This window comes from Heterodontus francisci, chromosome 24 (genome assembly GCF_036365525.1).
Source record: "Heterodontus francisci isolate sHetFra1 chromosome 24, sHetFra1.hap1, whole genome shotgun sequence".
Classification (NCBI taxonomy): domain Eukaryota; kingdom Metazoa; phylum Chordata; class Chondrichthyes; order Heterodontiformes; family Heterodontidae; genus Heterodontus; species Heterodontus francisci.
The window spans coordinates 24,986,759-25,002,783 of record NC_090394.1 but is presented as its reverse complement, the minus strand read 5'-3'; the positions used below and the strand labels follow the sequence as shown (position 1 = coordinate 25,002,783).

General features: G+C 45.4%; 1 protein-coding gene across 3 annotated transcripts in view; it reads left to right on the top strand.

The window, feature by feature from the left end:
* Positions 1 to 16,025, top strand: part of LOC137383658 (putative sodium-coupled neutral amino acid transporter 10) — a 67,218-nt gene that overhangs the window by 1,594 nt on the left and 49,599 nt on the right. For 2 of the 3 annotated variants that reach the window (XM_068056812.1, XM_068056815.1), the window contains exon 2: positions 14,745 to 14,862. In XM_068056812.1, the coding sequence (XP_067912913.1) occupies positions 14,745 to 14,862 (118 nt within the window). Of the gene's footprint in view, positions 1 to 14,744; positions 14,863 to 16,025 lie in introns of those variants that run through there. The other variant, XM_068056813.1, reaches the window with a different exon arrangement.

Below are 16,025 nucleotides of genomic sequence, written 5' to 3'. Positions count from 1 at the left end.
TTGCAGTGCCGTGCCTTTCCACACCAATTGCAAAGCAAAAAGTTTCTTCATTTGATTATTGCCCTGGATTGCTCACAGCAACATTCTGGATTCTTGTATTCCTGGAGACTCCAGGGCAATCCTGAAGAGCTGGCAGCCCTACTGGAAGCAGAGCCTGTGGTAGCTAACACTCTGGAATGCGAGAAGAAGCTTTGGGCCCCACTTTAAAGCTCTGCACGAACCCCTGAAGCAGATGGGGAGTCCAGGGATGAGAAGGCTTGGCTGATTTTGTGACCTACCTGAAACACTACCCGGGCAGGGTGGGAATTTAGCGGCATGAGGCCACAGCCTGGGACTCAGGCAAGTGGTGAAGGTAGGTTTGGGGGAGAGGCTCTGGACACCAGAGGAGAGGTCGCAGAGTAAGGGAGGCCTAAAGTTTCCCTCTGGGGCTTGGAGGAGAGTTCCTGCTCCCCCTGGCCCACAAGGAAACCTAAAATTACATTTTAACACTTAACCGCCTGGGCCTCTTCTGGCCTATGATCTGCTACCCAGCTGGTCTGACCTGGTGGGGAAGCCGTCACTGCTCCCACTCAGCCCTCCACTTTAAGTTGTAATCGGGTCCCAATCTGCTTATTTAAAGAAGGACCCTACTGCCTTCCTCTGGGTATCCCACGAGCCTGTTCAAAAGAGCAGATTAAGATCAGGAACTGGCAACAAAGCAGTGGGATCAGTCGGAGTCAGTCACTGCCCTCATTTAAACACCAAACCACCAACCCACCACCCCGCCCCCCCCTCCAATTTGAGGGAGGTTAAATCTTTGAATCTATTCACCTTTAAATGAATAATCTAGCAAATCACTCTCAGCATGGCCTCTCCAGTAATACTTGCTTCATTTGGGCGAGGATAACACATCAACCAGCATTAATCAGCTCTGTTCATCCCTAGTTCTACAACCCTCCAAGATCTCTGCAATCCTTTAATTCCGGCCTCTTGGGCAACCCCGATTTGGATCGTGCCACTATTGGCGGCTGTACCTTCAGCTGCCTGGGCCCTAATCTCTCGAATTCCCTTCCTAAATCTCTCGGCCTCTCTTTCCTCCTTTAAAGGTAATCCTTAAAACTATTTCTTTGGCCAAGCTTTTGGTCTAATATATTTTTAATGTGGTTCGGTGTCAAATTTTGTTTGATAGCACTCCTGTGAAACTTCTTGGGATGTTTCACCAGGCTACAGGCGCTATATACTGCAAGTTGTTTTTGTTATCTGATTATCAATTTGCTTAGTGCCCGGAAACAGGAAATGAGTGCTATACTGCACTCTTAATATTACTGCTTCATTGGTCAGTTTTAAAGCTTTCTACCGACAATCATTTCTGGGCTATTAAGTCATGATTTTGCTGAAGGAAGATGTTGTTCAGTGATTTCAGATTGACATACCATGAGCAATTCACAAGTTTTCAGCCATCTGATTTGTAACTACCAGCATTAGGACTGGCAATTATTTTAATTATGGTCGGGTTGCATGCTGGACCCAGCAGGTTGGGCAGCATTTTTCAAACGGTCATTGACCTGTTATATTAACCCTACCTTCCTCTCTTGACAGAGACTACCTGACCTGCTGAATGTTCGCACCAAGTTTCTGTTTTTATTTCAGGTGTCCAGCATTTTGTATGAGGACGATACTTGTCCTGTACCAAGGATTTTATCCCTTGCCAAATGTTGGGAAGTGGTATTCCACTAGGTTCAATGCTGGGACCACTGTTGTTCACCAGTTACTTGAATGGTTTGGACTCGGGACCTGGCTAATTTGCAGATGACACCAAATTGAGAATTGAGTTAATATTGAGGAGGACTGCAACAAAATACAGGAAGACATTAATAAATTTGTAGAATGGACATGTAATTGGCAAATTAACTTCGACATAGCTAAGCATGAGGTAGTACATTTTGGTTAATAAGGCCATTAAAAAGCAAACAAATCACTACTGGGGTCCATTTCTAGAGAGATGCAATTGAAAAACGGGTAGGTTATGTTAAATTTTATAGAACCTCACTTAAACCACACTTACAGTACGATGAACAGTTCTGGTCTCCCTATTCTAAAACCCTATAGATGTGCTGGAGAAGGTGTATAAAATATTTATCAGAACTGAGAGGTTATACCTAGCAGGAAAAATTGAACAAGTTGGGACTCTTTTCTCTACAAAGAGAACACTGATAGAGGTCTTTTAAGATTATGAAAGGCTTCGATAGGGTAGATGCAGAGAAGGTGTTTTCACTTGTGAGTGCGACTAGAACTAGAGACAATAAGTATAAGGTAGTTACTAATAAATCCAATAGGGAATTCAGGAGAAACTTCTTTGTGCAGAGAGTGGTTAGAATGTGGAACTCTACCACATGGAGTATTTGAAATAAATAGTATAGATGAATTTAAGGAGCAGCTAGAAAAGCACATGAGGGAGAAAGGAATAGAAGAATATGTTGATGAGGTTAAATGAAACAGGGTGGGAGCATAAACACTGACATAAACCAGTTGGACCAAATGGCCTGGTTCGTTGCAGTAAATACTTTGTTGTACTTTGTAATCCCATGCAGTTGCTTACAATAGCTGATACTCCAGGCTAATGACATTAAGGTATGAGTGAATCCCATAATCTTACCCTCAGGGAAGTCTTGTGGGCTCAGAGTTATGGCATTGCTAATTTGAATTCTGACTGTACATGTCAAGTATAAGCCTGGGTTCCACCCCAGCCAGAGTTTGGAAATGAAATTCACTATGAGTACCTAGACTTGAGCACCAGGGTCAGCTGTAGCATGAAAAGACTGACAAAGGGTATTCACAGAAACTATGGCTGCAAGGACTTTTGTTAAGGCCCCAAATTTCCTGGGTCTGGAGAAGGCTGAATTTCTACTTTGGGAGGAATTTTAGGCAGCACCAGGTTCTACTGGAATTCTGCTCCAATTACACTGGCCCCCCTGGGGGGGGGGGGGCGGGAATTGGGGGAGAGGTGCGTGTGGAGGCAACCTCTGTCAAAACATCAAAGAGGACATGTCAGTGGGCGGGGGGAGGGGGGGGGGGGGGTGGGGGTGGTGGGGAGTGGGTGACGGTGGGGTAGTTTGTGGGCTTCTCCAGGAATTCTGCTGTTTATGCCCTCCATAGGCCTTGGCAGAGCTCATGCCAGCAGAGAACTTGCCTGAGTCCCACTGAGGCCTTCAGGAATCTCTAACCTTTACCAGGAAAAAGCAATTGATTCCTGCTTTGTATGGTTTAATGTCACACCAGATGGTGTGATAACCACAAGAGAGTTACTTTTCTCTTTATGTCCACCATGAGTTGACCAGCCCAGTTATCAATGCTGTCTTCTCAGCACTATCTAGCCTCAGGCACTGAAATATGCTCCCCACACTCACAGCAGCTCTTTAAGAGCTGCCCATTACATTCACACAGTAGTTCCCACAGTGACAACTGGACTGTCTGTGAGGGTTTTCCTGATCGCCTGCTGGAATTTGAGCAGAAGATTGGTGATAGCCCTGGAGAAACAGCATAAATGGTTAAAAATAGTCATTTACACCATTGCCACATTCTGTCATTATGCGAACCCCACCAAAATTCTCCCGTTGAATAGTGTTGGAAAAGGATTTCCAGTTTTCAAAACACACCTACTACTCACACAATTTTTTTTAATTCTGAAGAATAGTTGAAAAGAATTTAAGAAAAGTTATTTCGATTCAAAAGAATTTTATTTTCTCACAGAGTACTGCTGTTTGCTATCCAATTCACAATTATGTCTTATCCAAGCAATGGCCCTTTTCACCTGGATAACTAGGAATAAAGACAATATTGGACTGGATCTTGCTGAAAAAATAATGACATTTTACCAACGTACACAATTATTAATGTGAAAAATCAGCCAGTAAGTTCAGGAGATTAAGAGGTATGGCACGAGTTGCGAATCTCCAGAACCTGATGGTTGATTTACTCCACTCCATTTTTTTTTTTAATTTCCAAAATATACTTTATTCATAAACATCTGTAAAAATTACATTGCCAAACAGTTTCCAAACAGCACCAAAAAATACAAACATTGCAAGGGAGATCAGTTTCCTTCAATACTGTCATGAGTTTCTTCCCAACCCTTCCGTTTCACAATTGTCATGTCAATTACAGTTTTACATTTACAGCAATTGAGAATATTAACGATACAGTTCGAGGGGTTTCCCATGGATCCAGCCCCTCAGTCCAGCTTGGTGGGGGAACCTTACACTGTGGTCTTTCCCCATTGAGCCTTTGCTGCGGCTGCCCCAAGCTTTAGTGCGTCCCTCAGCACGTAGTCCTGGACCTTGGAATGTGCCAGTCTGCAACATTCGGTGGTGGACAACTCTTTGCGCTGGAAGACCAGCAAGTTTCGGGCAGACCAAAGGGCGTCTTTCACCGAATTGATAGTCCTCCAGCAGCAGTTGATGTTTGTCTCGGTGTGCGTCCCTGGGAACAGCCCGTAGAGCACAGACTCCTGTGTTACAGAGCTGCTTGGGATGAACCTTGACAAAAACCACTGCATCTCTTTCCACACCTGCTTTGCAAAGGCACATTCCAGGAGGAGGTGGGCGACTGTCTCTTCCCCACCACAGCCAACGCGGGGGCACTGTGCGGAGGGGGCGAGACTTCGGGTGTGCATGAAGGATCTGACGGGGAGGGCCCTTCTCACCACCAGCCAAGCTACGTCTTGGTGCTTGTTTGAAAGTTCTGGTGATGAGGCATTCCGCCAAATGACTTTGACGGTCTGCTCGGGGAACCATCCGACAGGATCCACCGTTTCCTTTTCCCGTAGGGCCTTGAGGACATTCCGTGCAGACCACTGCCTGATGGACCGGTGGTCAAAGGTGTTTTCCCGCAGAAACTGTTCCACGAAGGATAGGTGGTACGGCACCGCCCAACTGCATGGAGCGTTCCGCGGCAATGTGACCAGGCCCATCCTTCGCAACACCGGGGACAGATAGAACCTCAGCATGTAGTGACACTTGGAGTTTGCGTACTGGGGATCTACACACAGCTTGATGCAGCCGCACACGAAGGTGGTCATCAGGATGAGGGCCACGTTGGGTACATTTTTCCCGCCCATGTCCAGAGATTTGAACATCGTGTCCCTCCGGACCGGTCCATTTTAGATCCCCAGACGAAGCGGAAAATGGCTCGGGTGACTGCCACGGCGCAGGAGTGGGGTATGGGCCAGACCTGCGCCACGTAGAGCAACAACGTGAGCGCCTCGCACCTGATGACCAGGTTCTTACCCACAATGGAGAGAGATCGCTGCCCCCACATGCCCAACTTTTGTCGTACCTTGGCTACTCGCTCCTCCCATGTTTTGGTGCACGCCCCAGCCCTTCCGAACCATATCCCCAGCACCTTCAGGTAATCTGACCTGACGGTGAAGGGGACAAAGGATCGGTCAGCCCAGTTGCCAAAGAACATGGCCTCGCTGTTGCCGTGGTTAACTTTGGCTCCCGAGGCCAGTTCGAACTGGTCGCAGATGCTCATCAGTCTGCGCACGGACAGCGGATCCGAGCAGAAGACGGCGACGTCATCCATGTACAGGGAGGTTTTGACCTGAGTACCTCCGCTGCCTGGGATTGTCCCCTCTTATGCTCGCATCCTTCCTAATAGACTCAGCAAAGGGTTCAATACAGCAAACAAACAAGACTGGGGACAGAGGACAGCCCTGTCTGACTCCAGATTTGATCGGGAAACTTTCAGATTCCCACCCGTTGATTGAGACTGCGCTACTGATGTTTGTGTAGAGCAGTTGGATCCAATTGCAGATTCCCTCCCCAAACCCCATTTTGGAAAGCACGTCCATCATGTAGGTGTGTGATATCCTGTCAAAAGCCTTCTCCTGGTCCAGGCTGATGAGGCAGGTGTCCACCCTCCTGTCCCGTACGTAGGCGATCGTATCCCTGAGTAGCGCGAGACTATCAGAGATCTTCCTGCCGGGTACAGTACAGGTCTGATCGGGGTGAATCACCAACTCCAGAGCAGACTTGACTCGACTGGCTATGACTTTGGACAGAATCTTGTAATCAACATTAAGCAGTGAGATGGGCCGCCAATTTCTGATTTCTGCCCTCTCCCTCTCCCCCTCTCCCCCTTCTGCTTCACACAAGGTGCATCTCCCCCTCAACTGTGAGAAGTCCTGCTCCAGCAAGATCCAGCCCAATAAAGCAGCACCTACACAGCAGGGACATACTGACTTCTGCAAGGCATCTGACACTAGCTCCAAGGGATCTGCAAATGACATACTTCCATAATTTATACATAATTTTAAAAGATTGGTTTTAAAGACGGAAAAAAGGACATTCCTTGGACAGTTAGGCAGAGAGGGCTGTGATTTTAAATGAGGGAAGTGCCATTTTTAACAGAATTAAAATTGGTCGTCTCTCCCTAGTGGGAGGAGGAAATGGTCTCATACCTTCCTGTCTCATATTTTCCATGGGATTTAATTCCAAAGAAAGTGTGTCAGGAACATAACCAAGTGAAGCAATGAATACACCAATGTTGTGGCACTAACAGAAATTTTGCTTAATGAAATAACACAGCCCTTTTTGACCATCACCACCGTAAAGTGCAGACAACCTCATCCATAGTAATGATTTTTTAAAAATCAGTCTAGTGCTTCTTTCCATTCACAGGTTTTGTAGCTAGACTGAAGAGTTTCCCCTAAGGGGAATCATCAATTTAGAAAAACTGGTATTCATTATTAGGATTGATTGAGCTTTTAGCACGTAGATAAAAGAACCTTTGCTGATAATGTGAACAAGGCCACAGCACCCCTTATATAGAAAAATAGGGGCGAGGGGAGGATACTGAACAGAAGATGGTTAGAGGGAGGGGATTGAAAGCACAGCTAAGGACAGAGGTTTTAAGCAGTTTGTTGGAGGGAGAGAGGCAGTGAGGCAGAGTGACTTTGGAAGAGAGAAGTTGAAAGAATCAGGGCATTGTGGCTGAAAAATCTGCCTTAGGTGATGGAGTGGAGGGAGCAGGAAAGGGACAGTAATCCAGAGTTGAAGGAGCGAAGGGTGCATGTTGGGCCAGCAGGAAGATGAATGATCAAAATAAGGAGGGGTACACAGAGTATTGCTGCTATATATTCTGTAGTCTGTGATGCAATGGCTTCTACTTCAGTTTTTATAAACTGCCCATTGTGATTCAGGTTCATTTTCCCATGCACTCCGAAGGACAATTCCACATTCTCTATGAACTGAAAAGTGATCTGATGCACAAAGTAATTTAGAATAGTGAAAATATCCATTGGTATTTCAGCAGTGCAACCTTCTGGTACCATTGTAGGGCTGGAAATTGGTGCAGCTTTAATAAATCAAGAGTGGTGGAAGATTGCAGGAAGAAAATGGTGAGCAACAGGGAAATAGGAAAGTATTTGGAACAGTGAGTTGGCTTGCGAGATAGCTGGACTGGGTCAGGGTTTTATGCATATCTTGTGGCACTTTTCAATCATGTCTTCAAATGAAGGACCTGACAGAGGTGTCCAAAGAAAGGAGTAGTGAATTTCAAGGAGGCAGAAAGGAAGAGTACACGATTTTAAAGATACTCTTGGATGAAATGCAGCAGAGATACCCATGGGAATAAACTTCAGAAATGTGTCTCTCACATGTGATGTGGAGAAAGGTGCAGTGACACTGTCTGGAATCTCTCCCACCTCTAGGACTATCTACCAGTGTCAGAAAAAGTTCAATGACCTTACAAAAGCAGGCAAGGTAACACATTGACAATTGTCACTTTTTTCCCTTTAGGCACTGTGGGCACAAGCATACTCTAAAATTAATAATTGCACATGTCACATTTACACCTCACTGTGTCGAAGGGGTCAGTGAGCACCACAAATTCTGCACCCTTGCCAATATCTCCAACCCCCACCCCTGTCAATGTCTCAGGCTAGTGTCGAAAGTACAGAGTATTTGGGAGCAGTTACAGTATTAGAGGAGAGTGGAGAGATGGGGTGGGAAGTCCATGGAGGGATTTATTATTGAGGGCAAGGATTTTATATTTGATATGTTGAGGAATGAGAACAAGGATCATGGATGACCCGAACGTAGTGCAGCATGATACATGCAGCAGAGTTTTGGATGTGTTTGTGTTTATGACAGGATGGAAAAGACCAAGGAGATGTTTATAGTAGGCATGCCTGGAGGTGACAAAAGCATGGCTAAGGTGGTGGAAAAGCTGGGGCCGAGGTGGACAAAGAGTTGGATGGGCAATCGCTGTTGGTGATGGATGTGGGGTTTAAATCTTAGCTGAGGATTGATCAGGCAACTGAGATTAGACTGTGTGGTTCAGCCTAAGAATGATCAGGAATCAGTGGCATGACAGCCAAGCTTGTGGTGTATGTATAACCTTGCTCAAGAGAGATCCATTCAGAAATAACACTGCTGCTTTAAGTGCCCTTCTATTGAATTTAACTTTCAAGAATCAGGCTGAAATGTTAAGCTCACAACCAGTTTAACCAGTCCTACCATACTGAAGTTATTTTTCTGCTCCACCTGTTAAAATATTGAGTAAATTCTTCATTATTGCTGAATACACTGAAAGAGTCCCATAGTTAGGTAAATGGGTGGCACAGTGGCGCAGTGGTTAGCACCGCAGCCTCACAGCTCCAGTGACCCGGGTTCAATTTTGGGTACTGCCTGTGTGGAGTTTGCAAGTTCTCCCTGTGTTTGTGTGGGTTTCCTCCGGGTGCTCCGGTTTCCTCCCACATGCCAAAGACTTGCAGGTTGATAGATAAATTGGCCAATAGCAATTGCCCCTAGTATAGGTAGGTGATAGGGAAATATAGGGACAGGTGGGGATGTGGTAGGAATATGGAATTAGTGTAGGATTAGTATAAATGGGTGGTTGATGGTCGGCACAGACTCGGTGGGCCGAAGGGCCTGTTTCAATGCTGTATCTCTAAACTAAAAGAAAACTAAACTAAATTATCTTGAAAGCTAGTTTATTGGTTTAGCAAACAAGTTGAGACAATTGACTCAACTGGTGATATAATGATAATGTCGAAACATTGATCTCATGTGCCATAATTCTCTAACTGGGCTGCCTTCAGAGCATCTGGATTTGGGCGAGTCTGCTGCTCCAAGTGCTGTTACACAAGCAGATTCTTTTAAAGTGAGAAGCCTAAAGGTCAAAGTTCATAGTGCAAGATGGGACCGAGGCTGAAATCAATAGAAGGCGAGGTAAGCAAGCAGTAGTGATTAGTCTACTATGAGAGGCAGAAATTTGCTAGGATTTCCATTCATGATTAAAGAAAGAAATTGCATTAATATAGCACCTTTCACAAACTCAGGACATCACGAAGTGCTTCTTAGCCAATAAATTACTTTTGAAGTGTAGCCACTGTAGTAACGTAGGGAATGCAGCTGCCAGATTGCAAGGTCCCACAAACCTTGGCATAAATGACTAATTACTCTGTTTTTGTGGTGTCGTTTGAAGGAGAAATATTAACCTCCCCTTTTTTGAATAGTGCCATGGGATAATAAGGAATAAAAGCCAAACTAGCTAATTAGGTAAGAAATAATATAAAGGGACCCCCCATTCCCCCTGACTATCCAGTGGGTAGCTGGATCATAGAGAAAAGGACGATTGAAGTTTTGATGACTAGTCTGTGCTGACTTTCCTGGTCAGTCAGGATGGTGATAGGGGCACTGTAAATGGTCTCAGCTTGCCTGACTTGGTTAGGGAGAAATTAGCTAGGCTTCCCATTCTGAATCACCCTCCATCAACCATTGCTGAACATCAGGCAAGGACAGGTAAACATCATAGATTCCAATGTCCAGCCATTTTGTTTCATTTCACGTTGGAAAGTTGCTAAGTCCAGCGGGCACAAGAGGAGTCGATAGGCCCTGACTATATTCTGGTTGTAGCATTCTGTACACAGAACTGGCCACTTCCTTAATCGAACTGTTCCAGTGCAATTATGACATGGCACCTGCCTGAATATGTGGGAAATTGCCCAGGTATGTCCTAGCCACAAAAAGCTGGGCAAATGTAACCTGGCCAATTTAGAGTGTATCAGCCTCCTCCCAATCATTAGTGCTGGAAGAAGTCATCAATAATGCCATTAAATTACATCTACTCAAAATAACCTTCTCGGCAATGCTTAGTTTGTGCTTTGCCATAGTTATTTGACTCCAGTCCTCATTGCAGTTTTGATTTAGTCTTGGACACAAGCTGAATGGTAGAGGCAAGGTAGGATAAGCTGCCCTTGACACCAAGAGAATATTCCACCAAGTGTGGCACAAAAGAGCTGTTGGGTGAGATTTTACCTGCCCCCAGGTGACGGACTAGAAGGCAGGGTAGGGCTGGTAAAATGCCAGGGAGCTGCGTCAGGAGGGCTGCCCAACTCAGTCCTGGCACCGAGCCACTTTTCCAGCAGCAGGAACAGCAGTGGCACAGCTGCCCGCTGACCGGAGGAGGGCATCCAATTTAGCAAATTAAAGGTCCAATTAAGGGCCAATTTCCCAGGCTGGCGGCAGACCACCAGCTGCATGTGAGTGGCCTCCCAGGGGCTTCCCAAGGGGTGCGTGGTGCCATCCATGGCCCAAGGAAGTAGGCCCCCAGCATCAAAGGTCGTCCCCGCGGTCCCGCGCTTACACTGGAAGGGTTGCCTCTCCGATTGCCGGAGCCTGCCTGCCTACCTCAAAATGGAGGCACCCTCACCTTCCTCTCTCAGTGGTGCTACCCAGGCTGCAGCACTGCCAGCCCTTTGATGTGGCTAGCAGCATGAACAGCCTGCCATGCTTAATTCAATGGCAGGCCCGGCAGTAGCCAATTAAGATGCTGCCACCAGGAAAATTGCCAAAGTGGTCCAGCAGCCCACCCACATGGGCTTGGGACCTGCATTTAGTCCTGACATTGGGACCTACCCCGGCAGAGAAAATCCCGACCGTTAACTCCAAAGGTTGGAGTTATATGGTTTCAGACACTGGATAATCAAGCTCACAACAAATTGTCCCTCAAGACTTTTTATTAACAGCATTGCAAGTTACGGAGTATAGTTTATAGTTACTGCATTAGAGAACAGAGTCACAATAGTTTAACCATGTGGTCTTCGCCCTAGGTCCTAGGTCTGTTCTAACAAATTCTGATCATGCTAGGATTTTTATACATGCCTTGCTTACCAAATACAATGGGATGACTGCAATCTGAGTTCCGCACTACTCATTATCAAATATATCATTTTTCTATTTACGCCAGACCAGCCCCTCTTTATGCAGTGTTATTAAAAGGTATTCCTGTAGAGATTACCTAACCTAGCAAAGCTTGACCTTTGGATCACCGATAATCAGCTCTCCTAATTTGGTACAAGCATTCGATGATTTCCCCATCATACACAGAAGGACTAAGTATGAGGAACCATATTAGCTAACTCAGCTGTAACTTCCCAGCCTGTGGGGCTCGATTTAAACTGAGGTCAATGGGTGTCCAACACCTACAGAGTTCCATCAAGAAAGCCTCAGCTTCAGGAGGAGCGGGAAGAGGAGAAAATTTAAAGGAAAAATTATCGTGGTAATTAAAGCGATAAATATTGAAGGCAGGAGCTATAGGGCAAAAAGGCAGAAGTCATGTTTGAAAAATGTATTTTTATTTACATTTTTAGACTTATGTTTTATTAGAATTATACTTTTGTTTTACACTTAATAAGGAATGCTGTATGAATACAAATAGTAAGGTAAAAACTAGGAAAGGACATCTCTGGTACAGCAATTAGAAGCAAGGCAAACATTGAGGTAAACACTGGCTTCCCAAAATCAATTGTGTGTGAAGTTGATGAGCGACTGCAGCCTCCAACACACTGAGGGCACCATGGGGGATGGAAAGGTAGCCCTTCGTATCACAAGAAGCAATTCACTCAGTGCTGAAGGTCTGTCAAAACAGAAGCTTCTCTCAGTGCCATCAGAGTACTGTTAGCTGTGGCTCAGTGCCTCTGAGTTAGAATGTTGTGACTTCAATTCGCCCATCAGAGTCCCGAACCCGCCCCGAGGGGAAAACAGTCACCCTTTGGAATCTTGCCTGGGATGCCCCATTAATTGGCATGGCAATAGCTTCCCTGTCCAATTAAAGACGGCAGGCAGGCTCTCAAAGCTGCAGGGCCAATCGGACACCTTCCAGCTTGACAGGAGCACCTAGCTGCAATGAATGGTAAGTAACTGAGAGGGTGCTTCAACATGGAGTTGCTCCCAACATTTTTGAAAATCAATTAAAAAACTGTGGGCGTGGGGTAAAGGATTCCCTCTACAGGATGGCCTTTGTCCACCTCCGCACCCAAGCAGGCAGGGAGGGCCTGTTCACCTGCCTGCAGTCCTGGCACCCTGGCCTGCTGTCTGTTGCCTACCTCCAGGCAGTTGAATTGCCCCCTGTCACGTCAGGAAACTGGAAAGTCCCAGTTGGCCTCCATTACCAGTCCTTAACCAGGCTCTTAACGGGCCTTGGCTGTCTGTCATGTCGGAGCAGGCAGCTCTGCTGGGCCCCGAACCTGCCTCGGTCAAAATGGTCAATTCCGGGAAGGGGCCAGGAAACTAACACACCAGCCAGTTCCAGTATTTCCGGGCACCGTCCACCTCTGTTCCCGACCCCGCGGCGGAGCCCAAAAATTCTGCCCCAAATTCCACTCACATCACCCCTATGCTCACTGCCCTATATTGGCTTCCAGTCCCCCAAACCCCCCAAATTAAAATAGTCATCTTCATGTTCAAATCCCTTCATGGCCTCACCCTCCCTATCACTGCAACCATCTCCATCTTCAACCCTCTGATAATTTGTGTTCCTCTGATTCTGGCCTCTTGTAGTATCTTTGTGAAGTATCTCTGAGACGAGGGAAAAGAAATAAAAGGGAGATTATGGAGATGCTGCAGTTTATACACAGGAATGCATTCATTTGTTATATTTTGTTTTTTCTGTTTTAACATCTTTCGGACAAGATGTTAAACCGAGGCAATGTCCACTCTCCCAGGTGGATGTAAAAGATCCCATGCATCAGTTCAAAGAACAGCAGGGGAATTATCCCCAGTACAAAAGCAAAATACTGTGGAATGCTGGAAATCCGAAATAAACACAGAAAATGCTGGTAATACCCAGTAGGTCTGGCAGCATCTGTGGAGAGAGAAACAGAGTTAATGTTTCAGGCCGGTGACCTTTCGTCAGAACTGGGAAAAGTTAGAAATGTAATAGGTTTTAAGCAAGTGAAAACAGGGGACAGCAGAAAAAGAACAAAAGGGAAGGTCAGTGATAGAGTGACAGGAGAGATCAAATGTCAAAAGTGTTGGTGGTGCAGGGCCAAAGGGAGTGGTAATGAGACAAGTAAAGAAACAAAAGATGTGTCTAGAGGAGGTGTGAGTGGCAGAATGATGAATAACTGACGCCCGAAAGCAAAACAAGAGAAAAACTGAAACCTGCAAAGAAAAAGGAAGCAAAATGGGGGCAGAGATTATGGTCTGAAATTGTTGAACTCAATGTTGAGTTTGGAAGGCTGTAAAGGGCCTAAGTGAAAGGTGAGGTGCTGTTCCTCAAGCTTGTGTTGAGCTTCATTGGAACACTGCATTAGGCCGATGACAGAGAGGTGAGCGTGCGAGCAGGGTGCAGAATTAACATGACAGGTGACCGGAAGCTCAGGGTCATGCTTGCGGTCTAAACAGAGGTGTTCTGCAAAGCAGTCACCCAGTCTGCATTTGGTCTCCCCGAGGTAGAGTAGACCACATTGTGAGCATCGAATACAGTATACTAAATTGAAAGAAGTACTTGTAAATCACTGTTTCATCTGGAATGGGTTTGGGGCCTTGGACAGTGAGAAGAGAGGACGTAAAAGGGCATCTCCTACACTTGCATGGAAAAGAGACGTGGAAAGGAGAGGGGGTATTGGGGGTGATTGAAGAGTGGACCAAGGTATCAGGGGGAACACTCCCTTCAGAATGCTGAAAGGGGAGGGGAAGAGAAGATATGTTTGGTGGTGGCATCATGCTGGAGGTGACAGAAATGGTGAAGGATGACCTGTTGAATATGGAGGCTGGCGGGGAGGAAGGTGAGGATAAGGGGAACAGTATTGCAGTTCTGGAAGGGAGGAGAAGGGGTGAGAGCAGTCGTGCGGGAAATGGGATGGACATTGTCAAGGGCCCTGTCAACCACAGTGGGGGTAATTCTCGGTTGAGAAGAAAGGAAGACATATTGGAAGTGCTGGATGGAAGCTGGCCAATATTTATCCTTCAATCTACATCACTAAAGAAACAGATTATCCGGTCATTATCACAATGCTGTTCAGGGATCTTGTGATGTGTGAATTGGCTGCCACGTTTCCTAAATTACAACAGTGACTACACTTCAAAAAGTACTTAATTGGCTGTAAAAGTGCTTTGGGAATATCCTGTGTGTAGTTACTTCTTTATAAAGTAGGTGAGGCCATGTATTTGTTGAGTATCCACATTTTATTAACAGTACCAGTTAAACAACAGGAGTTGCAGGAGCCAGAGAATTCCATGAGTCAGCAACCAACGATCTAGACACATGCGATGGCGACACAGGCACTATGCACGTGTAGCAAACGAGCACTTTGCATCACATCCTGAGGTTGTGAAAGGTGCTATATAAATGCAAGTTCTTTCTTTCTTCAGCATTCATTGTTAATTTCAATTCTCATGAGCGAGAGAGTGGTCTCCATATTACAGTGTATTATAATGAATGTTTAATGCTCTCATGCTTTTTCTATTTGTTTATAGTGTGGCATTATCTTGGGCTCCCTCCTGCTGATCTGCTGCTCCTGGTTGGCTTACAGCTCCAGTCTGATGCTGATTGAAGCAGCGATAGTAGCTAAACGCAAAACGTACTTTGGTCTTGGTAAGTTCTCGCTATAAAATCTGGAGGAAGTAAGTTGCCTTGTGCAGAGATTATGATAAATAGCCAAAGGATGTCAGTTATGTAGTTTGAATCTTTTGTGTGCAGCCACCCATTTTAAATGAGCTCCATCATCAGCACTAACCTTCTGCTGAAAGCATCATTTTGTGCTGTAACGGCACTATTTTTCATTGATTTAACATAGACTTTAGACAAGACAATTTGAATGTTTAACATTAGTTGCTTTAATGCCACAGAGGCTCCAGCTTCCAATTTAGAGGATTTACTACACACAATATCAGTTAGTTGGGACAACATCCACCAACTTCCCTTCCTGGCCCCCATTTTCACAACAGTGTAAATGGTTTCCTCTCCTCAGGTACTGTCCTTCTCTCTTTCAAAATTGCAATAGAATGAGGCAGCACAGAAGGAGGCCATTTGGCCCATCTTTGAAATAACTATCCAGTTAGTATTACTGCCCTGCCCTTTCCCCAGAGCCATGTAAATTTCTCCTTTTCAAGTATTTAGCCAATTTCCTATTAAATCTGCTTCTCTCATCCTTTCAGACAGCACAGTTCAGATCATAACAAGTTGCAGTGTTAACAAATTTATCCTCTTCACCCCTTGGTTCTTTTGCCAGTTTCTCCTTATTTATTCTATCAAAACCTTTCATAATTTTGAATATCTTTACCAGATCTCCCTTTCTAAGAATAGAGAGAAACTAGTTCTGTTGGTTGGGGAGTCTAGGACTCCCTAGGATATAGCCTAAAAATTAGAGCCAGATCTTTCAGGATTGAAATCAGGAAACACATCAACAGACAAAGGTTGGTAGAATTTTGGAACTCGCTTCTGCAAATGGCAGTTGGTGCCAGGTCAATTGTTCATTTCAAATCTGAGATTGATAGATTTTTGTTAACCATAGGTATTAAGAGATATGGGGCAAAGGTGGCTATATGGAGTAGGGTCACAGATTAGCCATGATCTTATCGAATGATGGATAGACTTGAAGGGCTAAATGGCCAACTCTTGTTCCTGTGTTCCTTCTCTGCAGTAAGGGAGAACAATCCAAGCTTTTTCAGGACCTCGTAAACCAAAGCTGGAAAGGTCACTCCCTATAAAGGATGGTGAAAGTGCTGCTGTGTTTTAATGTTAGTGGGTGTTATGTA